A 27780-nucleotide genomic window follows, 5' to 3' on the forward strand; every position below is an offset into this window, starting at 1 on the left:
ACTGTCCTGCAGCGTCAGGGAACTCTGCATGAATCCTCAGCACCACACAGGCAGGCAGCACAGCTCTCACTCTCCGCCCCAGAAAGCACCAGCACCAGCTTACAAAGCTTCTGTAGGCTAGGTATCTATGTTGGCTAGACACAAATCAGTAGAAAGTCAGCACTGAATGTTCACATCCATGGCAACTGGCAAGTTTAACTGTTCCACTTTAGATATTTATTTTGTATGTCTACAATTGTTTCTTGCAATAAAACTTCTCTCCCAACTGTTCTGTGTGTTTTTCATTGTTTGATATGTAGTTTTCATGTTACCAAGAAAAAAGATAGTAAAGATAAACTATAAGCAATATAAGACAGAGGAAGCAGTTATGTACTTCATAACACTTTTGCAATAAATTAATAATATTTATGGGCCTAAAAAGCTTACTGCACTATTCCCCTCAGACGTAAAGGTCCGTAGTCTGCCCGATAAATGTTCAGTGCATTGTGCAGTGAAAACACGTTCAGGCAGACAGGTTCTAGGCCAGGATGGTCCAGCATGCATGATGGTTGCTCAGGAAGCTGCTGTAACTTAGTCTTTGTGTAACCTAGAAGTTATGAAAGGTAAGTGAGTGACAATGGATTAAAGAAAAGAGACTGCAAAATAACAACCTTGTTTGCCCAGTGTTCACACTTACCTGTGGTATTTCAATACAACAGATATTCTCGGGCTCTGTAGGCACTTGTTCACAACTGCCACAGGAACACCTGTTTTTAAGCAGAATTTATATCATTCATTGGAAACTACATAGCCAACCAATCACATTGCATTGTTTCTTTTGTAATATTTAAAGTATATAAACTGTTGGAACCAGTTCAAAAACAATACTGCTGGTAGAGAGGTGACGGGAGGCAACTGTGGCTTATTGAAAACTACAGTTGTTGGACATTGCTAGCTAATTACAGGTCGTCCCTGCAAATAAGAGCAGGTTCTCAATTGACTTACCTGGCCACATAAAGGTAAATAATAATACGGGGTTACGCCTTTCTCTCGTAACGGCAGTTGCTAAATTGCATCCGCGTTACTGCAACTTCCATCCATCCATCCATCCATCATCTGTACATATTCGATGTACGCCGCTTAATCCTCTGCAGGGTCGCGGGGGTTACTGCAACTTCAGAGCAGTAAACGCCAGTTGAGGTTTGGCTTTGTTATGTAAACACTCGAGGCAGGAGAAGGGGGTTGTGATCTGTAACAGCACGGGGCAGATGGCTACTAAGCCCGTAAAACTTTAGTTTGTCTATGCAGTAACAAGTAACAAGTAATGTCGAGGTAAAAAAAAAAAAAAAAAAAAAAAGTAAACTACTAACCACTGAGAAACATCCATGTTCCTTCTTGGCTGCTGAACTTCTTCTGGAGCCTCTTGTTGTTCTGGGTCGGACTCCGGCTCGAACATGTACAGTTGCGCCACAGTTTGTTGTCCGGCGGCAGCGCCGTAGCTCCGCACAAGCACATTACGCACAGCGCGTAGGGCACCAAGTGCCTGGGGGGGGCACCAAAAAATCAGGCTTGTGAAAAATCACCATGATTGTCTAGGTACTAGTAACTATAAATAAATATTAAATGAAGCATGTTAACATGTATAAAGCAGTACAAAAGCAACATCTATGACAATTTGCTGGAGAAAACGGTGCATCTTGCTGCCCTCTCCCCTGTCTCCTCTTGGTGCCCCCCCTCCCCCACGTCCCAGTGGTCTGTTCGATTATGCCTCAACCTCAGTTAAGTGTGACAGCTGTTTTAACATGGCCTCGAAAAGGCATCAGGAGTCGGGAGCGGAGAAAAGAAAGAAGAAGCGAAAGCGAGATGATGCTAATGCGGCGCTTGCAGGTAAGACAATGTTTTAAACAAAAAATGTTCATTTTGTAGCCTTTGCAAGCATGTCTGTGCTCATGCCAGCTAATATTGCTACCGTCAACAAACTTTGTAACGATAGCTCCTACTAGCCATGTTCAGACTGTGTTAAGTGTTGCAAATGATTGATGTTGGAAATTATTGATGCTTGCTAGCTAGTTTACGTTGTGGGAATGAATATGGATTATTGAAAGTAATTCATCATGGCCAGTCGACTGTTCCGTTAACGTTAGCATTCGGTAGATCATACGACTAGCAATCCGTCCTCAAATCGCTAGCAAGGTAGCTATGCTTTTTCTGATTAACCTGGGCTTGCTACAGTCAGAGGTGCAGTCAAGTATCGCTACCCTATTCGCCAAGTTTACTTTGCATGATATAGGCCAAGGGCGACATCTGTTGGTGAAACTGTAATATGAGAAGAATCAATCTTAAAGTTATAGATTTCTCCTTCATATTCATATAGAGTTATTAATTATGTGCAAAATTATTGTTCCTTATGAAACCTTCATAAATGTAAATTTGCGTTTTGAATTTTTAAAAATGCCAGTGATTTACATGTAGGCCTACATAAACCTAATGCAAAATGTTTTGTACTGTGGTTTAAAACTTTTTCAACACAATCCCTGAATATTTTTTCTTGTATTTCTAAATGCAGGGTCAATGCTTAAATTTGTCCAAGGAGGAGCTCAAGGCCAGGAGGAAGATCTAGAGCAGCCATCAACCAGCAGATCGAGCCCACATCAACTGTCAACCAGCTGGTCTGCAGATTTTGCAACAGCTCCCAGCCCTGACCAACAACCATCAACTACCAGTTCAGGTACAGATACAACTACACACACAGCTACCGCTTCTGAAAGAGTAGTGAGTCCTGTCACTGAGAGGCCATCGGCAAGTGACACTGGAAAGACATATGTGCCCCCACTTATTTAAAGTTCCTTGATTGAGTAAATCCTATTGTGCAATTATTTGTACTTATGTATATTTTCTTTTCCTAAGAAATTTGCACATTATTACTTACAAGGGTATATACTTGACTAATTTGTTCTGTGTTTACTATGTCCAGGCACTACAAAGCATTTGTGCTTAGGGCACCCAAATGGCTAGCAACGGCCCTGCCCGGCGGCCATTTCTTCTGGTAACTCAGCCGTTGCCATGGTCACACAATGCCGCCCTCACGTCTTCCGCAGGCAGGGAGAGGTGGGTGGCGCAAACATAGACATATAAAGAGTAGACGCAGCGTCGAACGCTGCTGCCTGTTGGCGCTGATGAGAATTGGGGCGGCCATCTTGGGGCGGTCACCCGTTCCACTCAGTGTAATCTGTTCAGCAGGCGCGATTAGGTGTCAGCGCATTTAATCAATCGTAACTCTGATATAGAAACTGATTTTCACGCGTTTTTTTTTTGCTGTAAACGTCATACATTATAGCTATGACACAGGACACATGGGCCGGCGTATTTTATTCATTATAAATGGATTAACAGTAATAGAATATTCTGATGTATGATATATGTTATGTATGATAGGTATTTTGCAAACACTATAAACACAACAGAAATCATATAGGCTCTCTCGCTCTCTCTCTCTCTCTCTCTCTCTCTCTATATATATATATATATATATATAGATATAGATATAGATATTTACACACACACACACACACACACACATTATAGATACTTTTATATATCAGAGAAAATTAAAAATATATAAATCATGTAGAGTATCAATATGTTCATATATATATATTATATATACATTTATATATCAGTGAATATGAAAAAATATATAAATCATATATATCTATCCATATATGTAATAGATACATTTATATATCAGAGAAAATGAAAAATATATAAATCATGTAGAGTATCAATATGATTCATATATATAATATTTTATATATATATATATAGATATATAGATATATAGATAGATAGATAGATAGATAGATAGATAGATAGATAGATAGATTTATATATCAGAATATGAAAATATATATAAATCATATATAGAGTATCAATATAACTCATATCAGGTCAATGAGTGAGAAATGAGAGAGAGAGAATCATGAGTGACTAAAACAAAACCTGGATAACAAATGGGGATGGGAAGGAAGTGGAATGCCTCTACATGCTCAGACTTGTGTAACAAAGCAGAGAGAATAACATGTAATGAAAACTATTCTACAATCAGATGATCTGTTGTATGTAACGCAACGTAGCATTTCGACCTTAAAAAAATGTTTCTAAACTAACTGGGGTTGTAGAAAACTGATTTGTAAAAATTGATACGTATGGCGGAAAATCGTTACAAAAGACAACAAATAGTAATGTTAAATATTACTTGTGAAAAGTAATCCCCCGACTCCTGTTCAATAAAGTCTGGCGATTAGAGCAGGAATAAGCTGCGCAATGCTGCGGCATCTTTTCTCCCTGCTTCTCAACTCAAACTTATTTATTATTCTCTTTTCTTTCTTCGTTCTTCTTAGTAGCCTACATTCATTCAACTCGGAGTAGAATGACCGCCCCAAGATGGCCGCCGCATTTCTCCCTGCCCGGCAGCTGTTGCGGCGTCTACTCTTTATATGTCTATGGGCGCAAATACATCTTTGGGCGGTGCACGTAGTAGCTCATCAGCATTTAAAGGGAGAGGCACTGAAACCGGCCGCCTGGAGCAGGGCTGTGAAACTGGTATTTCAAGAACCTTGCCGTTCTCAATCCTTAAGCTTTTTCGACCAAAGCATGTTACTAACATTCCATTTAGACATAAGGGAACCATGTCAGGAAGCAGAAATGAGCATAATATGTCACCTTTAAGAATTGTGTCCCAAATTTCCTCTGACAAAGATAGATTCAGTTCCTGCTCCCATGCGGTTTTAATGTTGTCGTGTGGGGCCCTCCTCATGTCCAACAGCTTATTATAGATAATAGAAATCAAACCCCTGCAAGACGGCTGTAAATTGAGCAGTGCGTCAGCAATGTTCACACCAGGTATCTGAGGGAAGCTTGGTATCTGACAATGAAGAAAGTGTCTTATTTGTATATACCTGAAAAAGTGATGCTTTGGTAGATTGAACTTCTCAGTTATTTGCTGAAACGCTAAAAAACTATTATCTGTGAAAAGATCCCTGAAACGCTCAAGACCCAGTCTCCGCCATTCCTGGAATGTTGGGTCCAGTAAAGAGGGTTGAAAAAGATGGTTGGCAGAAATGGGACTCAAGAGGCAAAAGTCAGAGAGGCCAAAGTGTCTCCTGAACTGAGCCCACACCCTTAGTGTGTGCCGGACAACTGGATTATCTATGAGTCTATCTGATGGGAAAGGAAATTTAGATCCAAGAAGTGCTGGAACCGAAAAGTTTTTAGCAGAGCCCAACTCCAGTGACATCCATGAAGGGCAGTCAGATCGATTGTGAAAATATGACCAAAACGTAAGACAGTGGATGTTGGCTGCCCAATAATAAAAACGGAAATTAGGCAGTGCCATATCTCCCTCTCCTTTAGGTCTTTGGAGATGGACCTTATTTAGCTGAGGGCACTTTCCCTTCCATATATAGGATGATATAACAGAATCTAATGTATCAAAAAATGATTTGGGAATGAAGGTCGGTACTGATTGAAAGACATACAAAAATGTAGGAAGAATATTCATTTTGATGGAGTTGATTCGACCAACCAAGGACGTGGAAAGGGGCGACCACTGCGTCAGGTACCGTCTTGTGTGGTTTAGCAAAGTAAGAAGGTTTTCTTTGAAAAGACACTTGTGCTTTTTCGTAACTGTTATTCCAAGGTAAGTGAATTTGTTTTCCACAACCCTAAAAGGGAAGTTAGAGTAATCTGATACTGACAGGAAAAAGTTCATATTTACTCAAATCTAATTTGTACGCTGAGAACTGGCTAAACTCATTCAGTAGAGATAAAGCTTAACAAGTCGTCCGTGTATAGAGCCACCTTATGTTCTACTCCATTCCTCCATATCCCAGAGATATTCTCGCAGCTGCTATCGCCAATGGCTCTATGGCCAAGTCAAATAATAGGGGGCTTAGAGGACACGCTTGTCGGGTTCCTCGATAGAGATTAAAGGGTTTTGACAGCTGGGAGTTGGTAAGAACCGAAGCAGTGGGACTCAAGTATAGTAATTTTATCCAGATGATAAAATTCGGACCAAAGCCAAATTTTTTCAAAGTTTCAAATAAATATGCCCACTCTATCCTATCAAACGCCTTCTCTGCATCTAAAGACAGGACACACTCTGGAGTTTCACCAGAGGGGAGATATAAAATGTCAAAAAGCCGACGCATGTTGAAATAGGAGTATCGATTTTTGACAAAGCCAGTTTGGTCTTCAGATATGACTTCAGTTCTCCAGTCTTCGGGCCAGAATTTTCAGGGTTGGTAGAAGAACGGTCTAGCACAGGATCTAACCAACAATTGAAATCCCCACCAAGTATAAGAGAGTGTGAGCTCAAATCCGGGAGAGAAGAAAAAAAACACTCCAAGACACCAACATCGTCTACGTTTGGAGCATAGACATTGGCGAGCACCATCATTGTATTGTATAATTTCCCTGAGACAATGATAAAACGACTGTTAGTATCTGATATAACATTGTGACGCACAAAGGGGATGTTTTGATCAACTAGGACTGAAACCCCCCTAGCCTTTGCTTGGAATGAGGAATGGAAGTGCTGCTCCGCCCAGCGCGACATCAGGCGGGTGTTATCAGAGCCGCGGATGTGTCTCTCTTGTAGAAAAATAAATGCTGGTTTAAATTGTTTTATATGTGAAAATAACCTCCTCCTTTTAACAGGGTGGTCTAAACCCTTGACATTCCAGCTAACAAACTTTAACGACCTATCTAATGTTTTTAACTGAAAACGCAAAATGATAAATACAAATGATATCAAAACTCCAGGAACATATAGGACACAATAACCCAAAAATGAGCTGTACATGGCTTGTGTAGGTTAATAAAACAGAGCTGGCCCAGGAAAAGCCACCCTTTACCCACCCACCCCACAACAAGACAGCTGCCGATGAACATAGCAGCAAGCTCTTCAAAACACTCATTGTTCACCTCCCACAGAAACACTTCCTGTCACTTGTACCCAAAATCTTCAACTCCATATTTTAGTGTTAGAATGCACTCAACACTCCACATTGAACTATTCTCAGAGTGCAAATACAAGAAAAGAGAAAACAAACAAACAACACTCCTTTTAAGATCTAATTTGTACCGTTAACACTATAAAGACATATAGCAGAGTAAAACATGAAAGAAGCTTTAAAGTTGTTAGCAAGCGCCAGCCTGTGCTGGTCAAGTAGCTCAGAAATAGCCTCCATGGTCAAGCTGGCGGCTTGGTCGTCTTTTTTCCCCCGACTTGCCGTGGTGTGAAGTCATTTTGAAGCAGATGTGGATTAATGAAAAGTTAATAGCTCAATATGAATTTGCATGCTAAAGGAGTGAATGAGTGAAAAAAAAGCAGAGCAGGTAGGAGCTCTTGCGCGTTGCGTCTACTCCATGTGGCAGCCGCCCTAATTTTACCTTACTGTACTGTAATTTGAATAATAGGACTTGGTCATCTGGCGATTTTTGTTAATACTGCGATTAATTGTTGAGCCTTAGTCAAACCCTTCTGTGAGCAGAAAACCAGGCCAATCAATTAAGGGGAGAGAAAATTATTTATCATTTATATCTAAATTATTTCTTCAATATTATGTGTTTGTGCGAGAGACTGAGTGTAAGAGAGTGCATGTGTGCCAGTGAGTGAGTGTACCTGTGAGTGAAACAAAAGCGCATGTCAGTATGAGTGAAAATCAGTATGCGATGTATGACAGAATGAGTGAGACTTAAGAATGAGTGTGAGTGAGGTGTAATGATTGGTCTGGATGTAAGCTAACAGAGGGCTCTTGATTCACAATGGACACTTTCCTGAATGTCACACAGCAACAGACTTGGCAACATTTAGTCTGTAAAAGTTTAAAACCTGATTGAAACCTGATAATTAAAACTGCATTATTACACAGAACTGTACTTGTACATACATCTTCAAATCAGCTAAATTAAGTCAGCTCTTTAACAACTTTGATATATTCAACCTGTATTACAGAGGCATACTACATTTTAATACTGTATGCTCTTATTCAACTTTTTACTCACTGGAAATTATGTAACACCTGTGCTGATGGCAAGGTCATGTGACTTGCATAAGATGTCTTCCTTTAAACTTTTTTTTAAGCTTTCAAATCGCAAATGCTAAAAACAGCAAACAAATCCACCAAGCAGGTATCTCAAGAGATGCTTATAGGTTTACTTTTGGTCTCCATTAACCTTTTTTATACTGTGGGCTCCCCAAGTACCTCCTCCCTTTCTGCAATTATGAGGTAGCAGTAACTTAACACACATAATACTGAACCAGATGAGTATGACATTAAATAAGGCTGAATCAAAAAAATCAAACAACACTGCCATTCTTTTGACAGTTATTGTGACAATTATACATTTTTGTTAGAGGGATCATTCTCACTATGTTGTGTATCAAACATCTTTACTTATGTATCATACATCTTTACAATATGGAGACCTCTGCAGCTGAAGGAAAAAAAAAAGGCTGTCACGGTTTCATTATCAAAACGTAAAAAAAGATCCAAGTAAAATATAATATTCAATACAGTAAAAATAAATGCATGAAATATTCAATAGTGTTTTGTTAACTGTTCAGCCGCATCAAACTCACGCTCATTCACACAGCACACTTATGTAGACAAACAGTATAGCTATCCCTAGCCACAACATCTAGCCCAAAAGAGCATTTTTTTTTTAATGTTTGCAGTTTTGGGCTGCGCTTTTGTTGTGCAAGGTTCAACAATATCTTCTGGATGAACTCAACTGTTCTTCATACCTTTTGGGTAATCCAGATGGAGTGCATATATTAAGCTGAACAGAAGAAAAAGTGCTTGAGAGGTTGGGGGAATCTCATCCATGACAATGTTTCCTTCAAGAATGATTGTAATGCTGTTAATCTCTGGTGGCGTGTCCTCAGTCGTGACTGTAAGAACCCCAACAGGCACCTGGGTGAAGTTATCTGCAGTGTCCGAATCCTGCATTCAAAATAAAAGAACACGAATAAATTCAGGTAGGATGCTAAGACTCACAGTTATAGTGTGTTCACTTTGATGATTTAAGTGTCTGCACAAAATCACATAGAAGAAACCACAACTCTGGAATACTGTCTTAGAGAGCTCTTTAGATTATGAGCAGGTAGAAATGGTGGCATTTCAGCACCAAGCCTGCACAAAAAGCATTTAAAAAAAAAAAAAAAAAACACTATCCAACTTCATCTGTGAAGCTCAGATTTGGCTCAAACTTTGCATGCATTGAAAATCATTTTAAACATAAATGTGTAGTTGCAATTAAGTGATATAACCCTCTAAACCAAATTTTATATCAAGAAGAAATGGAAATAAAACATTTTCACCATAGACTAAGATGGAAAATTGCTTTCCTTCAGCATCACATGTGAGACATCAAATTTATTTGTAACTCCCAACTGATTAAAAATATGTCACTTGTTTAATGTTGTTGGACATTGCAACACAGTATTGCATGTTGTGGTGATGTCATTGGTCTCATGGAAAAAAAATACAAAAAACAATAAGCCGAAGACTATATGAAAGCAAACTTATTTGTGAAAAAATGTCTGTGGATGTTTGTGTGCTCAAGTTACACCGTTAAATTATAAAGAATTACTTGTACTGTAGTAACAGCTGTAGGCCTAGTTGAAGCGTGCAAGCACACTACCACAAGGTGGTAATGATGAAGAAATTGAAACACTTGTATTGATTGGCTAGAGGAGGCGATCAAGTCATTGGCCGACAACTCCTTTTTTGGATTTGAAGAGGTCAATGAGGGCCATACCTGACTTTCTGTGAACAGGGCAGTCCAGCGTTCCATCATCCTTTTAACTGTAGGCTGTTCTTCCACGATTTCTTTACGCCCAAAAGAAAATTTCTGGTCCATCATTTTCTTCACATTGGCTGAGTCCGGAAGCCTTTTCTTTGCTTCACTTTCAAGATGTCTTCTAACAGACTCAAGAGTATCTGCTTTTTCACCATCAGGAAAATTTGGCAAGAAATTTGTCTCTCGTCTTTTTGGCCTTTTTAGGTTACTACATGATGGCGCTCCTTCAGGGAAATCCCTAGTCCTCTTGTTGCCATTCACCGTGACATTGGCCACTCCAGATCTCCTCATTTTCGTACGGAAATTCCCCATCTTAAAATTAATGCTATTTTTCCATCCACAGTATCCAGTGGGTGATCCAACTTCTTTCGGACAGGGATGTTTTGCAATCAGTGCAGAGGCCACTTCTTGACAGTGTTCCTCTGTGGGATATGCTGTGTACTTGTACATGGCCTCTGCAAGTCTTTCTAAGATCACGTGTTTCATGTCCTGAGAAACATCCATCCGAGTTCCATCCTTCATATAGGCAAGGTCTCCTTGGCTCAGTTGGAAATTTACATCCACAAAGAATTCTGGAATATCAAATGCAAATGGCCAAGGATCCGGCCTCATCAACTGGGATTTTTCTTCACTTATATACAGTATCTCTTTATCAGATGTGCTCTGTGAGGAAGGGAGGGACTCAAGACTTATAATTTTCAGCGTGGCTCGATCTGGCAGTTCTGACACATCTGTCAGATTGCAGAGTGCATTGTTAAACAGTAGGTCTTCAAACTGTAGTTTGAAATCATATGGCAGTGCCAGTTTAACTTTCAAGAGTTCCAAAAGAGACTCAAGGTTGCCTGGTTTCTGATCAAGACTGATTCTTCTAATTTCACAATCAGTGACAACGACTCTGATTGGCTATTTCTGTTCCATAGTCCTACAAAGAAGAGAGCCAAAAAGTTAATGTGGCTAGCATAATATGTAATGTTTCAAAGAAACAAACAACATGCCTCTGACTCGGTATGCCAACAAAGGAAAAACATCATTGAACTCGGTCAACTGAGAGGCAATCAAGCCTGTGCTGCTTTGTGTCAATTCATAAGCACAAAGATGCTCATGATACCATGATACCAATGTCTGCATTGCTTAATCTGTCTGAATTCTGGAAGCACTCCACATGAACCTACAGAAACCACCATATCTGCAGCATAATTCATTCCATCAATATTGACAGACACAGCTGACAGGACTGTGTTTTGGAGTCCAAATCTTTGGAGGGAAGAAATCATTATACTCTTTACTTTGTTTGATTGGCCTGATTTAGTGTCTCAAGAGAGATGTATTTCTCTTTCATCAGATCTTTAATTCACAAGTGCAATTCAAATGGGCCACTCCCTCCAAAAATCATCAAGAATATCTGGGGGAAATCCATCTACAACATGAAAATATTTCAAGTTTTCACCAAGCACACATCCGCCTTTGACTCCACAATGTGCTACTTTAGATGGGTCCTGCTTGACTGCCTGAACCTGTCTGTCATGGGCATCTTTGGTTCTCAGCATGTAAAAACCTGAGCTGACATTTTTTGTTTGGATTTCTTCTTGTGTGGCCATACAAAACTTGCACATCCTCTCCAAAATAAAACTCTCTTGAAATCCCACCAGTGCATGAGCAGCCAAGTTATCTGCTGCAACATATAGCACAGTCCCCTTAATGCTTGCTTCCAACTTTTCAACATAAACTCCATTCATTAAACTCACACACTTGACAATTAAATGTTTGCATACAATCTTTTTCACTGGCCAACTGTGAGTGAAATCTGGATAAATGAACCTTCAGGGCATTAAACAATTTGAATATGCAAATACACTCCTGATAAAGACATGGTATTGGGGAGGTTCTTGGGAAGCCACCATGCTTTAATCTATAATGCTTTAATAGATGGCCTCTTTTTGGAGTGACAAAAGTGCAGAACTTACATGTCCACTGCATCTCTCTTCAAGACAAGAGAGAGAGAGTGACCACCTATCGTAATTTCTGGGATTAGCAACCTGCCCTTTGAGATGTTACTTATTATTTGTCATCATATTTTAAATTTAAATCCAGTCTTAGAAATAAAAACAAGTGTATTATAGTAAACAGTTGTCTATATTCTGTAAGACAATACCAAAAAACTTTTTTGTCACATTTATCATTATTTTCTTACAAAGGTTTTTAATGTAATCATTTTGCAGTGGTGGATAAAAAAATAATAAACATGAAATAAAAATGATTAAGAGTGACAATACCGGAAAGGATTGTGGTCCAGTCTACTGAGAAAGCTTCTTGTCAACGAAGCAGCAGTGAGGGAGCAGGTACAGTGAGACGAAATAGCCACGGCTGCTGAACTGGTCTGGCTGGGTAAGATGGTTATCTGGTACCCTGGTGGCCAACACAGTCTTAGTGACCGAGGGAGCCTTTTTTCTAACTGCCACCAACTTCACTGCCAGAGACACCACCTAAGGTAGGCTATATGGAGAGGAAAAAATAAATTATTAAATAGTACAATTTTAACAGTCATTTTGAACAGCCATGTGTATTCTCATGTCCTTCATATCTAAGCAAGATTAAATGAACTGATTAATACTATTTCAATAATGTTTCCAATTTGTGTATTAAAACAGATGGCAGTTACTACGAAAAACTCCTTCAGACAAAATGTATTACTTAAGGATAATCATTAATAATTAATCTGACCTGCATTTTGAATTTCTAAGTGAAAGCAGTACCCACATTGTCTCCTTTCTTCTGTGTTGGTTTGTTGGTTTTAGTATGTAGGGTCTTACACCACCTGCATGAAATAAACACAACTGGGTAAAGTCAGCACTGATGGGCAGTAACGGGTTAGAAGTAATACGTCATCGTAATACGAATACTTTTTCAAGTAACGAGTAAAGTTAAGGGATTACAATTGCAAAAACAGTAATTAGATTACTATTACTTTCCCACAACATTGCTGCATTACTAAACCATTATTTTGTTTTGTGAGACTGTCTCGTGACAATGGCGTATGAGCGACGCGGCGTCAGTGGTTAACAACATACACGTGTAGATCAACAAGAAATAACACGGAGCGCAAGAGAGCAGGACCATGCAGCGTTTAATGCTTGGAAGTACCAACATTACTTTGAGTTTGAGCCCGGATCCAATCGAGGGGCCGTCCACACGAAAACGCTCTTTTGCGAAAACACACACGTATTGCATCGTTTTGGCCAACCGTCCACACAGATCGTGACAACGCACTTTTTTGAAAACGGGTCTCAGGGTGGAGAAATCCGAAAACGCAGCGCTCCCGTCTTCAAGTGGACGGTGAATCCGCATTCTTTCTGAAACGGTGACGCCATCGCCCCACCCCTCGACCTCTAGCCTCTGACCTCTGAACCCCGCAACATTAATATAACAACAGCAACAACGGCGGCCTACATGTTCGTGTTCGTGCTGCAGAAGATATTGAGCCTTTCTTGAACTTGCATGCCTTGTAGTTGAGTGTGAGTCGCAGCAGCAGTTCAACCTCATTAATGGTCCACACAAACGATTCTGGTTTCTATGCACTATCCATTCAAGGGTTATAGTTCCCTTGTGTGATGTATGTTTACTCAAACAGGGAGAAGTCAGAGTACATGTTTTTAATAAAGGTTAATTAGAGATACACATTCACAGGAAGAGCAACTCTCCATTTTCCTGTTTACAACGTCCTCCGTAACAACCAGCAACTTTTATACAGTGACTGAGGGTCAGACAAGTTTAATCAAACAGCAGCCCGAACACATATCAGGTATGTTTTGACCAAAGAAAACCTGAACAAAGAGGCAGATCTGAGGAGAGCTACGTCTTCTCTTCCCATTTTTAACACCTGCTGTAGCTACGGTGACCACAGACGCATTCGGCTGACGGTCGCCAGTTAACATATCTGCCTCTTTGTTCAGGTACACGTACTCGTGACTTGCATCACACAGGGGAACTATAACCCTTGTAAATAAAACAAAAGTAAAAAAGAAAACAATTCACATTCACTGAGGGGAAAAAAAAAACAAGCGCGGTAGCCAAACCACTCTGCCAATCAAATCACGCAGGTGACTCTCGGTATGACCTATTTCTCTCTTCACAGCGGACACACAGACATCTCTGGGTCGCAGAGGAAGGCCAGATCAACTTGTGACCGCAGTGTCTGTTCACCGTGTCTGTACGGTGATGATTTATAACACAAATAAGATTCTACAAAAGAATAAGGTCTTTCTTGGTAAAAACCTTCTATAATGAAGTAAAATGAAATAGAATGCTTGAATGATGGAAAATAACTGTCTATATTTTGAGCGGATAAAGAGGAGGACAATTTTCATAACGTTTTGTATTGTCCAGTTGTTGCATCTTTTGGGCAGCAAGTGTTATTCCTACACATTTAAAGTGGCCTATAACATAATCTTACAGATACGAACATACATTGATCATGTTTTTGGTGCATAGACACTGTGGTCACAAACTGACCTGCCACCTTCTGTGTCCAAAAGGTGTCTGTGCTTATGCTTAAAGGTTATGCAGTAAGTGAAACTGTAGTTAGTCTGGTGTAGTGGGTTAGTTGTCATACTTTTTTCCCTCACTGAGTCTAAGTTCGAGGCCCATGTTTTATTTATTCATTTTTTTTGTTTCGTTTAAAAGGGTTCCATTGTTCTTCTGTGTGAGGAATATTTACTCAAATAGACAGTAAAGACGAGTAAGTGCATTTCATAAAGGTTATGCTTATTTGTGTTATAAATCATCACCGTACAGACACGGTGAACAGACACTGCGGTCACAAGTTGATCTGACCTTCTTCTGTGACCCAGAGGTGTCTGTGTGTCCGCTGTGAAGAGAGAAATAGGTCATACCGCAATGTACCTGCGTGATTTGATTGGCAGAGTGGTTTGGCTGCCGGGATTTTGTTTTTGTCCCTCAGTGAATGTGAGTTCAAGTCCCGTAATTCTTTTTTTTTTTTTTTTTTTTTTTTTTTTTTACTTTTAATTTATTTACAAGGTTTATAGTTCCCTTGTGTGATGCATGTTTACAGGGAGACAGGGAGAAGTCACGAGTACGTGTTTTTAATAAAGGTTTATTACAGGAAGAGCAGCTCTCCATTTTCCTGTTTACAACGTCCTCCGTAACAACCAGCAACTTTGATACAGCGACTGAGGGTCAGACACGTTTAATCAAACAGCAGCCCAAACACGTATCAGGTGTGTTTTGACCAGAGAAAACCTGAACAAAGAGGCAGATCTGAGGACAGCTACGTCTTCTCTTCCCGTTTTCAACGTCTGTTGTAGCTACAGTGACCACAGACGCATTCGGCTGACGGTCGCCAGTTAACATAGCCCCGCGTTAATCCGAAACACCAGCGACGGACGTGGATCGGCCCCCTGCTCCATCACTGGGACAGTACTTCCCTTTCTCTAGCTTTACTGGGTCAGTTATAACCACTGTTAAGAGCAGCGGGCGTTTACTGACCCAGAGAAGAAGCACCTAGTTACTGTAACTTAACTGACGTTACACTCACAATATTTACATCCCAGCATGAGCAACGAGCATGACTGCACGGAGCCGAACGGGGCGACACGGAACACCCCCCCCCATCACACACACGCACCTCTCTCCCACCACAGCCTGTTAAACTAAGATAACTGATTAACTGAGAAGCAACAGAATTAAAGTGGCACGCGCTGCCAGCAGCTAACAGACGGGACCCGGCGTAGACATGTTAGCACTACACTGGGGCTCCAGGCAAAGTCAAGTCAAAGCACTTTTATTCTAATTAGCCCATGTTGAGCTGCTGCTAAGGTCTGCTCGGTGAATCCGTGGGCAGACACACACAGGCCAACATGCCAACAAAAAGTCGAAGAGAGGGCTTTCTTCCACCAACACTCATTCCTAACATTAAATTATACAGATAAGATTACAAATAAACGCTTTACACTTACCGAAACCAATGCTGGAGCCTACGTTCCGTGACAGTAATGGCGTTGACCGCTTGCTTGAGTTTACTTTCAGTGGTAGATGCGCGCTAACCGGAAATGGACATGCGCACTGAGATGCGCAGCTCTGTAACTTAAGTCTCATACCACAAACCACGTCACTCACTCAGAAAAATCAAGGTCATATAACGTAATGAAAACAAATATGCAGGTAAAAAGTGCAGAAAACTCGGTGTAAGAAAGTAAACTTAAAAAACTAGTATGAATTAAGTTAAATGCACTATTTCATCTTTAGTCAGGACTTTGTTTGGATTTACAGTGTTTCCCCTACACAATGTTGTAGACAGAAACAAAAGATGTAGCTGTAGAAAGAGAGAAAGAGACAGACAAAGGTGGTGTGGAGCTGTACAGTGAGGCACATGTCAGACAGTGATAACCGGCTCATAAATATCTTGACACAACGACAATTATTTTGCACGCTAGTGCTTTTTAAACGTGCCCTAACCAGAACAGTTATATAAAAAACCATGGGCCTCACAGATGCTGATAACTGGGTTTGGTACAGAAAGGACGACAGATAGGCAGGAGTTGTATATTGTGGCAAAATATGAAATAATAGATTCATAAAATATCAGTATCAACTAGAAAGATGTACAGCATAACCACTCACACAGCAATGTGTTAATTTGGTAACTGAACATGAGACAAAATGTGGAATCTTGTAGCTTCATAAAACTATAACTTCCAACTCAATGTTTCTTCAGTTGAAAACAGTTAAGGTTTTCACTTCTGAAGGAAGGGGTTTACAAGGTTCAGGCAGTAGTTTGCGCCCATTAACATGGCAAAGCCTGTGGAGACATCTCTCAGATCATGCAGGATGATCTTCACCTCTACAACCACAGCCAAATTAAAGATTTCCAAAGAAAATGCATCATGCAGGGGGCCTTTGTGTCCAACAGTCCAACTTGCATTCCTTTCATCATCATGTCAAAGGGTTTCTCCATGTGCCTAAAGACATATGAAGACATACAATGCACAACTAATATACATTTAACATCTCTAAGTTTAAACTATCACTGGCATTCTAATAAATAGACTGCAAAATGTTAACTTAGAACTAATTTCAAACACATTTCATGTAAATTACACTCCCCAAATTGCCAAGTAAATAAAGTTCTCTGTTATGTATAAATAATATAACTCTGCAGCTAATGTGTCAAGAGTTTTGCTTGAGAATAGGCATGTGTATGAGTGAGAGGACTGGTTGTGGTACAATGTTGTTGTGGAAGTAATACAGTGCTCATACTACTTTTGCTATTGCCAACACTGCTGCTCTTCAGTTAGCACTGCCATAACTATCTCATCCAATAGTAAGAATGTTTACACAGTTTACATAAACAGGAGTGTGGCTTCAGTTAGGCAACACCTGTGATGACCATACAATTATTTACATTATTCACATTTCAGCTTAAAAGAAGTGTAGTATGAAATGTAGTGTAAATAAAGTGTCTTATATCACACTTCCTGATTATGTTAAGAGGACTCGTCTGAAAGATGATGTGAAAGACAAATCGAGGCAGCTGGGGGGTATTCCAGAAAGCAGGTTCAACAAACTCTGAGTCTAACCCTGAACTCTGAGTTGACTTACCCTGTGAAGTGAAATTCTGAGTTTTCAGTTCCAGAACAGCTGATCTGAGTTAGGTAAGTCGACTCTGAGTATGTTAACTCTGAGTTGAGCTCGTGCCTGACAACTAGTAAAAAGCCATCATCAATGGATCTCCGATACTGTGATTCACCATGGCAACAGGGGCGAAAACAGGAAACAGACATTTTCTAGGGAAAAAAAAGTAACACAGCTGTGTCCATAATAAAAATCACTGACAGAGTTGTAGATGCAGTTGTCTTTTCATTTTGGATTTAACATCACTTTTATTTATATTAATCCTTAAGGAAATGGTTGAATGTTGTTCTGTGTTTTGTTTTATTTTATTTTAGGCTATTTTATTTAATTGAATTCAGCTGAAAAAGTAATATAAAAACAGTCTCGCAATGGCTCCTTGCTTTGATTTTATTTCACATATTAAACATAGTAAAACTTTATTCAGTGGATATTTTAACTTGTAGTAGCTTTTACCACCAACATGTAATGTTTAACACACATCTGTCCCCTAGCATCCTGCTTAGTAGTTGAGGAGCTCGTCCTGAGTCAGGTTGCTGAGTAACCAGAGGCTGAGGGCGTCACTCACCTCCAGGACCCAACATAAGAGACAGACAAACACTGACTGTCTACAGATTGAACTAGAAGTCATTTAATCTTATACTCAATGCGGCAGTAAACTAGAAACACAGACTTTGAAATTACGTTGGAAAAAATACAATAGGCTATACTGATGGTTACTTTTGTAGCTATCTGTGGGAAATAAAGAAAGCCAAATTAAATGTGAGTTAATTCTCTTTTTCTGGCTGCTGGAAGGTGATTGATTAACCTGCAAAGTGATTATTTATTTATTTATTTATTAAACAAAGAGGATTGTTCAGATCTGAGAGCACGTCAGCGATGACATGTAGCCTGATATTCGCTGTGCGGCCGGAGAATATAAATGATAGACTGCTGTTCGGTTCAGTCCTCATTAGGAAGTGAGAGCTCATCTAAATGAATGTGAATTATTTCTGCTTCAACATGATTGGGAAGGAAAGGACAGCCGCTGTCAGACAGCTCCGTGAGACTCAGGGTTTCTTCAGATAAACCTGCCAGTGAGCAGGTTATGTTCACAGAGTAAGTTACTGCAGTAACAGACCCAGAGTTTAAGTTACCTCTCTTTCTGGAACTGAAAACTCAGAGTTTTTCTCATCTCAGGGCTAACAAAACCCGCATTCTGGAATACCCCCCTGATCTTCTGTTCTGTTTTGTGCCCTACAGAAAAACAAAAACAGGCAAGAGTAGGTGACTGCATTACCCAAATACATACACATTAGAGGTTTTTCCACACAATTAATACCTCCTTTTGAAGACACTCAAATCACTGCTCAGGGTCGAACTTTTTATGCAGCATCTTTGTACAGTGCCAAAAGCCTGGGCACCAAGGCATCTAGTCCACCCACAAATGATTCCAGCAGGTCTTAAGTGACAAGTCTACTGAATTTGGCACTTAGCTGAAACATACAGATGACAAAATAGCATGCAAAAGGACATTAGTGACAGAAAATGAGTTACAAAAACAGAAGTATTGAATTTCAGAGTAGGGGTGGAAACACAAGAAATCACAAATATAACTGTAACAAAGAGTATATTCTGATTACAGCAATGCTTTACTAAAAAAATACAGTATTTCTATGCTGAAGTTGATTACCTGTCTCTTACTAAACAATGTAGGCCATCTGTCCATGATTGCAGACACGGGTGGCTCATCGCTGATGATCTCTTTTTGTCACCATGAGAATGTTGCAGTCATCAGTTTATCCAGGAGCTGTAAATCTTAATCTCTTTTGCATTTCTAGAAGCATGGTCTCATGATCCTTCTCTGATGCAAGAGCAGTCTGTTCTGATGGTTCAGATGGTTCTGACAAGTATGAGTCACTACTACATGGTATGGAGCTATCATTAATGTTATTAAAATACATCTGCTTACTATGGAATGTCAGATTGGCTATGTGATGTGGTCCAATCAATAATGTGTTTAAATTAGGGGTGTATAGATTCACCGATATGAATCGGTAACCGGTTTTAACGTTAAAGATGCGACTACATCAATTTAAATTTACCATTAACTGGTCAGTGGCTCAATTCTAGTTATGTATCTGTTGACTGAAGCTTTGCTGCTTCTGCAGAGCATCTCTGAACTCTTGTAAAAGGTTACAGGTCAACGTGAGATTCTTGCAAGAATAATAAAAGGTCAACGCGAGATACTGGCAAGAGTAATAAAGGGCCAACATGAGATTCTCGCAAGAGTAACGTTAGCGTATCCGAGGGAAAAAAACACAAGAACAACAACAACAACATGTCCAACAACTCCAACACCACCACATTTACAGTGCACCAGCTAATCTGAAATCTAAAGTTTGGAAGAGAATTGGATTTTATAAGAAGGCATTTGGACAAAAGTGTGTAAGGTCTGTAGAACAACTATTAAGTACAGCGGTAGCTCACCTGGTGAGACGGCATGGAGAAAACTACGTGGGTGACGAGGAGTCTGTGGATGCTAGCATTAGTAACGTTACAGCTAATACAAGCAAGAACACACAAGACAACAACATGGCAATTAAAGACTTTTTCCAACCACATTTTAGCCACAACTTGGCAAGGTCCAAGGTATCTGTATCTATAGCCCGTTTTATTGCGAAGGACTTACGACCTTACAGTGTGGTTGAGAGTGATGGCTTTGGAGACATGGCAAGGTAAGTGTTGTATCTTCATAAATAATCCACTGTCCACACGGGAACGGTCTTTCCAAAAGGTCTTTTACTGAACCACTTGCAGCATGTCACATGTACAACTCTGGCTACGTGCTGTCAGCCTTCTATTTCTACTGCAAGCATAACATGAACCTTGCCCTCTTAAATGGTCTCAGTCCACCCTCTGCTGGACCCTTATAAATACTTTAACATAACACAAGATGCTCTCTGCAGGGAGTATCACTGTAATCCATGTCAATATTAAGTATGCAAACATCAAATGATTAGCTGTGATACCACATCTCCTCCTCTTTAGGTTAACAACTAGTACTTGTCAAACAAAAAATGTAAAACATTCATGTGCTGGATCACAAAACAACATTAACACAGGACAGTAGAACAATTATGAATATCTTTCTTTCTTTCTTTCTTTCTTTCTTTCTTTCTTTCTTTCTTTCTTTTTCTTTTTTTTACACTCCTTTAGTGTATATCCTAACTGGGGAGGTATATCCTTCCCGTGAGATCCAGAGGGCATTGTTGCTGAGGATCTCACTCTATCTAACGAAGTCCTTGAGACGCACAGGTGAACATCTCTCTCTCTCTGGGAATGTCGGTCCACTGGTGCGACTGGTGATTCTGGTTGAGCCTGGGTGCATGAAGCATGCTGCAGTGGAGCTCATCTGGTGGAGGTTTCAGTGTTGTTTCCATTATTGATGGCAAGCAGCCCTCAGATCCCACTTCCCTGTCAGGCAGCAACTTCAGATCGGTGTCCAGTTTGAGGGGAACATGGTCTGTCAATCTTGCTCTAACCCAGGGATCACCAACCTTTTTGAAACTGAGAGCTACTTCATGGCTACCGAGTCATACGAAGGGCTACCAGTTTGATACACTCTTCTGAAATAACAAATTTGCTCAGTTTGCCTTTAGTTACATATGATTATTAATGATTAATGATACTCATCTATGTGAAGACACAGATCACGCTAATGATTTCTCACAATAATTATCAACAATGACTTAACAACCTGGGAGACAAATAATATCAATATTCAGTTTTCATTTTTAGAACAGGCCTAAGGGCTACTCATGTGGTCCTTAGGGGCTCCCTGGTGCCCGTGGGCACCACGTTGGTGACCCCTGCTCTAAACTGATCCACGTCGCTTTATGGTTTGACCACTTCCGATGGTGACAGTGTACAACACTGCACCGGATGAGCTCACAACAGCTGGGATCCACTTTGGACTGTAGGAGTAGTTTCTGATGAACACATTGTACCCTGGTGCAAATCTTCTCAGTCTTTTTGTCATGGGTTAGGGTTAGGGTTTTGTCATCTTTGTGTCATGATTCTCTTTCTGTTTCAGTTGTTTTTTCTGCACTCTTGTTTTCACATCAGGCATTAGCTCATCAAAAGCTGATCGAAGCCTCCATGACATCATCAGTTATGCAGGTGACAAGCCTGTTGTTGCATGCGGTGTGATTCGATAACTGAACAGCAATCTGGACAGCCTGGATTGCAGAGTGTCCCCTTTTACCTTCTTCATCCTCTCCTTGAAAGTCTGCACTGTCCTCACTGCCAGACCATTGGAGGATGGGTGGAAAGGTGCTGATCTGACATGATTAATGCCATTTTGTTTCATAAATGTCTCAACTTCAGCACTAATGAAACATGTTCCCTTGTCTGACACCAACATCTTCGGCAGACCGAACACACTGAAACTCTGTTGCAGTTTCTCGATGGTGTCTTGTGATGTAGCTGATTTCACCAGGTAAATGTCCATCCACTTGGAATGGGCATCCACAATGAGCAAAAACATCTCACTGAGGAAAGGCCCTGCATAGTCCACGTGGATCCGGACCACGATGACTCTAGCCATTCCCAGGGGTGTAATGGTGCAGCGGGTGGTGTTTTTGACGTTCTTCACATAACTGCAATTCCTTTTCAATGTTCTCATCCATACCTGGCCACCACAGATGTGACCTGATTTTGTGTCTGCCTTTAAGTGGGGATGACGACTCTGGCTCACAGGCAAGCTGCTGAGCGCATCCGCATTTGCATGGTGTTTGCCGAGCTTATACATGATGTTGTACTCATGAGCGCTCAATGTCACAGCTCATCTTTGCAGTCTTGGTGAGTCCATCTGCGGTATAGGCTTCTTCAATCGTCCCAAAATAAATGATATGCCACCAAAAGAGAAATTAGCGGCTTATGGTCTGTATAACTAGTGAAAACTCAGCCGTACAAGTACTTGTGGAATTTCTTGAGGCCAAACATTACTGCTAAGCCTTCTTTGTCAAGCTCAGAGTACCTCTTTTCAGCAGGTGAGAGTGTGCGTGACATGAACCCCAGTGGTTTCTCACTGCCATTGTCCATCCTGTGTGACAGTATGGCTCCCACACCATATGGTAACGCGTTACATGAGAGGAGTAACTCTCAGTCGGCTGAGTAGTGGTATTAACACATCAGCTGAGTTCAGTATTGTCTTTGATTTTTGGAATGCTTCTTCTTGTTTCTTTTGCCATGACCAGTTTATATTCTGTCTTAGAAGTTCATGTAGGGGGGCCAGCAGGGTTGCCAGGTTGGGGAGGAATTTGTTGTAATAATTTAACAAGCCCAAGTATGCTTTTACTTCTGTGACGTTCATGGGAGCAGGAGCATCTCTGATGGCTTTAACTTTCTTGATGCCCCTGTGCATCCACTCTGTACTCCACCTCTTTTTGCATGAAGGTGCACTTGCTTCTTTTCAGCTGCAGACCAGCCTCCTCCAACCTGCTCAGTACCTCGGCTAAGTTCTTCAGGTGGTCTGCTTCATCCTCCCTGCAAGATGTCATCCAGATACACAACCACCATAGGTATCCCTTTCAATAGGCCTTCCATCCAACTCCTCTTTGAACACGACCTTATATTTGTTTAACACTTGCTGCAGTGTGTTTTCTGTTGTCTTAACCTGGTGCATTTTTTTCAGCTTTGCGTCTATTTTTTTTACTTCTCTCCAGTCCAAATATATGTCCTCCAGCCAGCCTTGTCCTAGCAAGCTGGGCCCGTCCCCTTTGACCACAATGAGGGGTAGTTTCTTTGTCTGCACTGCAAATTGTTCTGTGCTTGCCAAGATTTAAAAACTCAGATTTAGAAATATGAGATTAATTGTCTTGTTTTAAAAATATTTACTAGCTGAATTCACAGTATATTCTTAAACTGAGCATGAATGTTTTTTTTTTTTTTTTATGCCTCAGTTTTTAAAATTACACAATTTACTACTAAAACAAGCCAAATTAGATAGAGAACATTTTCTTTCACTTAAAAAAACTTGTTTTAAGATCTTAAGATTGTTTTAAGAAGAGACAGAAGATTCAAGGTAAATTACTTTATCACACATAGGGCTTTTGTCACGATCAATGGCTGCAGTGTCTGTGTTGTGTTTTTGTGTTTGTTTGCTTGCAGAGGTGCACCGGAGCGCTGGGCGGAGTTCACAAACACACACCTGCAGCAGGTTGATAATCCGCGGCACCTCACGCTACCTGCTGCCAGATGATTTCGTTTACCTCGCTCAGTACATGGCTCAGTCGACAGCATATTTACTCTAGTGTTCATGTGTTTTTGGGTGTTTACTCTGACTTTGTCTTCCTTTGTCCTCAGTGACCTCCTGTATAAAGACCTGTCCGTGACTCCACTCCAGTGTGCTGGCACATCTGCAGTTCACCACCTGCCTTGCGCTCCTCTGAGCAACTACACAATAAGACTGTTATGTGAAAGCCACTACTTTCAATGGTTAATAAATACGACAGAAATTTCACTTGCATGCAGTCTTGTGATTTTAGTATAACCCTGTTTAAATTTCCTGTTTTAAGATGTATGCTCTGATATTTAGGATATGTTTTAAATATTGGCCTATGCCTATTTCAAGATGAGCCAACAGCATAATCATACTCCACAAGTGTTAAGAAATTTCCACTTAAATGAATGACTTATTTTCTTGTACTTTGCCTTTATTTTGTGTCAGTGTGCTAAAATTAAGAATGAAAACAAAATACATTTTTACTAATATTCAGTATATGTGACTTATAATTGTGCTGTAGGAAGACTGATTTCAAGTAGTTTGATCTAAAAAACAGCATTATTTTTAACTTATTTCAAACCTTTGAACACGTATCAGAGCCTACTTATTTCTAGACTAAAACCAACTTATTTTAAGACTTCTTGGCAAGTAAAAATATCTTGCTGTATGGACAGATAATTTCCCTTGTAAGTCATTTTCTCCTCAAATTTAGTGTTTATTTCTTGTATTTAGGTCAACCTTTTTTGCAGTGTGCTGCTGCGCTGCCACTTTTATAGAATGAATGTCTACATCAAATAAAATGTTAAGAACTGTATCAGATTGCATCATATTGTATTGAATCACATCACACCACATTGTGCTGTATTTAAAATGTATCATTCTTGAATCCTATCATAGCTCATGTATCTAGATGTGTATCGAATCATCTTATGAGGGAGAGATTCACACCCCCAGTTTAAATCTACAACTCCCAATCAAATATTACCGGTACTTTAATGTAACACGAATGTTCTTGGAGTGATGAGCAGTTTTCCTCTAACAGGGTATGCAGCAAGGGGGGTGTAGTCATTGAGATTGTTGGCCACAGTTATAATAGGGTGTCTTCTGGCGAGCTGGTAGCACCTGAGATGCTCCAGGATGACTGCTGTAAATAGTCCCAAAACAAATGATATGCAACCATCAACTACACAGATCTCCAGTATTATCACAAAATATGGCAGTTCACTTGTCTGTCCTACTGACAGCACCAGTCCTTTAAATATGTTGTCCCATTTGCAGAAGCAATGGAGGTGAGAGAAACAGAGTCCAGTCCTTTGAACTCATCCCATATAGCCTTTCTGATAGCAGCATCCAAAATGTCCACAGACATGACTGATACCCGCCCCATCTCAATGCTTGGTTTGAAAATACTTGGTATCTCCAAATAATATGCCAACATCAGCTGATGTCTTGTGGCCAAACTGTGTAGAATGTTTTTGAAGTTGCCCGCACTGTGAACCACTTTCTCAAATTGTATTGTCCAGAACTCTATCACAGGACCAAATTTATTGATCAGAACAAGATAATGTTCAAAATAATGATGTTTAGAGCGCAATTTTGAAATACTTCTAAGAGCAACTGCCTGTGGTCAGAGATTTTAGCTTGTAGCTAGCACAAGGTTTCTTTTGTAAATGAGGGGCTTGGTAAGATTCGCACAATGTCTTTCAATTCAAAGATCACAGACCAAGTTTTTTTCACTCTCTGGAAAACAGCGGCCAAACAGTGGTAGAAATCTGAGAAGTGCCCAGTTTTCATATCCATTGCCACCAATAGTTTGTATTGTCTATGATCTATTTGTTTTGTCAAAAAATTTTTAAAGGGAAATGATGCTATTCTATCACTAGGGTAAGTCAATGTGAAATAATGTTTAGCAAACAAATCTGAGTGACATATGTATACTGTACTATTCTTTCAAGTACATCATGCAGCAAAATCAGGTGGAAACACTTTTGCAGGATGAAAAAGGAAAAGTCTGTGTGAAGGACAGTGGCTTTTCAAACCATCAACACACAAGGCATTAGTTGTCTTAACCACATTGGCAGCTTCATCAATCAGCTCCTGTGTTCTCAAGGTAAAAGTTCTACTTCAAACAGAATGCTGCTGAATATCTTTACGGTTAGCCAAACAAAATCTTTAAACTTTCTCAACATTGAAAGACTCTTGATATCCAGCAAGTGAGTGTGCACCCAAGTTATCAGCAGACCCATACAAAACAGTACTTTGACATAAAACCGAAGTCTTTGAACAAATACACCTGTGGTCTCTAAATGCAGAGGATTTCTAATCAGAGGCTCCAAAATCTTGCTGTAACCATATTGTTTGACATGCACAGTTTTGTAGAATACAGCAAGGTAAATTGATGATAATGTTGATCTAGGTCTTATGGGCAAGTTGGCGATCACCCAATATATATAACACATTTATGTGTTTCTTTTTTGAAGGCCCCAATGTATTACATATTCCAAATCATCACTGTATAAGCCAAGAGCTATGCCTGATTTGTTTGGTTTTTTTTCTTTAAAGGACTCCCCATCTTGACATAAACTGTAATAACCACTGGACCTCTGCAATGTTTCAAGAATATCATTTTTTTCCAACAACTTACTTAACAAATCTAAAATTGGAAGAAAAAAAAGTGCATTTAGCAAATACTCAATAACAGAAAAACTGTTACTATAAAATGAATGCCCTCTACACTCTGTGCCTACAGGACCCTCATTTGAAATAACTTTTATAGGTTTAAAGCCTGTATTTCATCTGCCAATGACTTTACAACACAGGCTTCAACTGTTTCCTCCAAAATCTTTGCTATAATTTCTTCATAGTTTTAAAAGTAAATTCTTTATATAAAATAACTCATCAATTACTTCCTGTGCGGTTGAATTTGAAACATGTTAATTGTTTGCATGTGGAGAAACAAATGGCGAAGTTTATCTGTCAAAAGTCTTTGAACAACGTCGAAGGTTCATAGCATGTGGGGAAGTGTTAGTCTAACATTAACCAAAAATTAAGACTTAAGACCAAACTAAAACCAATGTGACACATATAGTCAACAATATTATAGTAAAGAGAAAATGATGATAAAATTTAAACTTAGCAGCTATCTGTGTAGCTCCAAGGAAGAAAAGAAAGTCAGTGTGGTAACCGATTCTCCTTGCAATTAATACTGCCAGATTCCTCCGCCTCATCTGCCCCCCACTGATGGTTCAAAATAAATAAGACAGTTACTCTCAAACACCTGAAGTTGTGGAAGCACTTTTTTCCCCTATTTTCCCTCTCTCCCATCCCACCAGCACAATCTGCAGGAAAATGCCAAGCTAAACTATCACTTCCTGCTGAGAAAATTGGTCAGGATGGCCAAGAGTCAACTAAAAAAACACCAAAGAGCAAGTTTGGGATAGAAGCTACTAGAAGACAGGTGTCAGAGGTGACAGGTGTGAGAGGCTGCGTGGAGGAAAGAATCCCTTGCTCCAGTCGTGGCACCTTGAAGGTCGACTGAAGTTTGCTGCTTTACAAGGACAGGAAAATATCTTGCGGAGGAAAACTCGGGGCTGATAAAACAAAAACTGAGTTGTTTGGCCACAATTAGCAGGAATATGTCTGGAGGCGAGACGGTGGGGCCTTTAACTCCAAGAATGCCCTAGCTATTATGGAGCATGGTGACGGTAGTACTAATGTGTGTTTTGCTGCCAGTTGATCTTGTCTTCAGAATCAGAATCAGTATACTTCATTGTCCCACAAACAGAGACATTTATTTGCCACAGCAGCAAAGGACATCTATCCATCGTCTGTAACCACTTTATCCCTTTTATGGGGTCATGGGGGTTTTTGCTGGAGCCAATCCCAGCTGTCTCTGGGTGAGGGCAGGGTACACCCTCAACAAGTCACCAGCTCATTGAAGGGCCCTCACTGATGGCAGAGACTGCCATGCAAGGTGCCAACTGCACATCCGGAGCAATTCAGAGTTTAGTATCTTGCTCAAG

The 27780-nt window shown here is 40.1% G+C and overlaps 1 protein-coding gene and 1 long non-coding RNA gene across 10 annotated transcripts; one reads left to right on the top strand and one right to left on the bottom strand.

Annotated features, from left to right (window-relative positions):
- Positions 1 to 7: 7 nt before the first annotated feature.
- LOC119008800 lies at positions 8 to 20672 on the bottom strand. Of its 3 annotated transcripts, XR_005071549.1 has the most exons (9): positions 15819 to 20672; positions 12604 to 12661; positions 12120 to 12339; positions 9805 to 10768; positions 8789 to 8987; positions 1350 to 1522; positions 985 to 1228; positions 427 to 746; positions 8 to 134 (listed from the first exon to the last, which is right to left on the bottom strand). It is a non-coding gene; the product is annotated as an uncharacterized LOC119008800 (long non-coding RNA). The 3 variants fall into 3 exon arrangements; XR_005071550.1 differs by having other exon boundaries at positions 427 to 1153; XR_005071548.1 differs by having other exon boundaries at positions 427 to 1228.
- On the top strand, positions 1482 to 24572 carry LOC119008787. Of its 7 annotated transcripts, none has more exons than XM_037079470.1 (6): positions 1482 to 1866; positions 2546 to 2707; positions 20689 to 20787; positions 22950 to 23054; positions 23644 to 23752; positions 23839 to 24572. In XM_037079470.1, exons 1-6 carry the CDS (start codon positions 1647 to 1649, stop codon positions 24023 to 24025), a joined length of 882 nt encoding a protein of 293 aa, XP_036935365.1. In that variant the 5' UTR covers positions 1482 to 1646; the 3' UTR covers positions 24026 to 24572. The 7 variants fall into 7 exon arrangements, with proteins under 7 accessions (XP_036935365.1, XP_036935366.1, XP_036935367.1 ...); XM_037079471.1 differs by having other exon boundaries at positions 1488 to 1866; positions 23644 to 23692; XM_037079472.1 differs by lacking the exon at positions 20689 to 20787 and having other exon boundaries at positions 1488 to 1866.
- The last annotated feature ends 3208 nt before the right edge of the window (positions 24573 to 27780 follow it).

The sequence above is a fragment of the Acanthopagrus latus genome, chromosome 19 (assembly GCF_904848185.1).
Source record: "Acanthopagrus latus isolate v.2019 chromosome 19, fAcaLat1.1, whole genome shotgun sequence".
In the NCBI taxonomy this organism is placed as follows: domain Eukaryota; kingdom Metazoa; phylum Chordata; class Actinopteri; order Spariformes; family Sparidae; genus Acanthopagrus; species Acanthopagrus latus.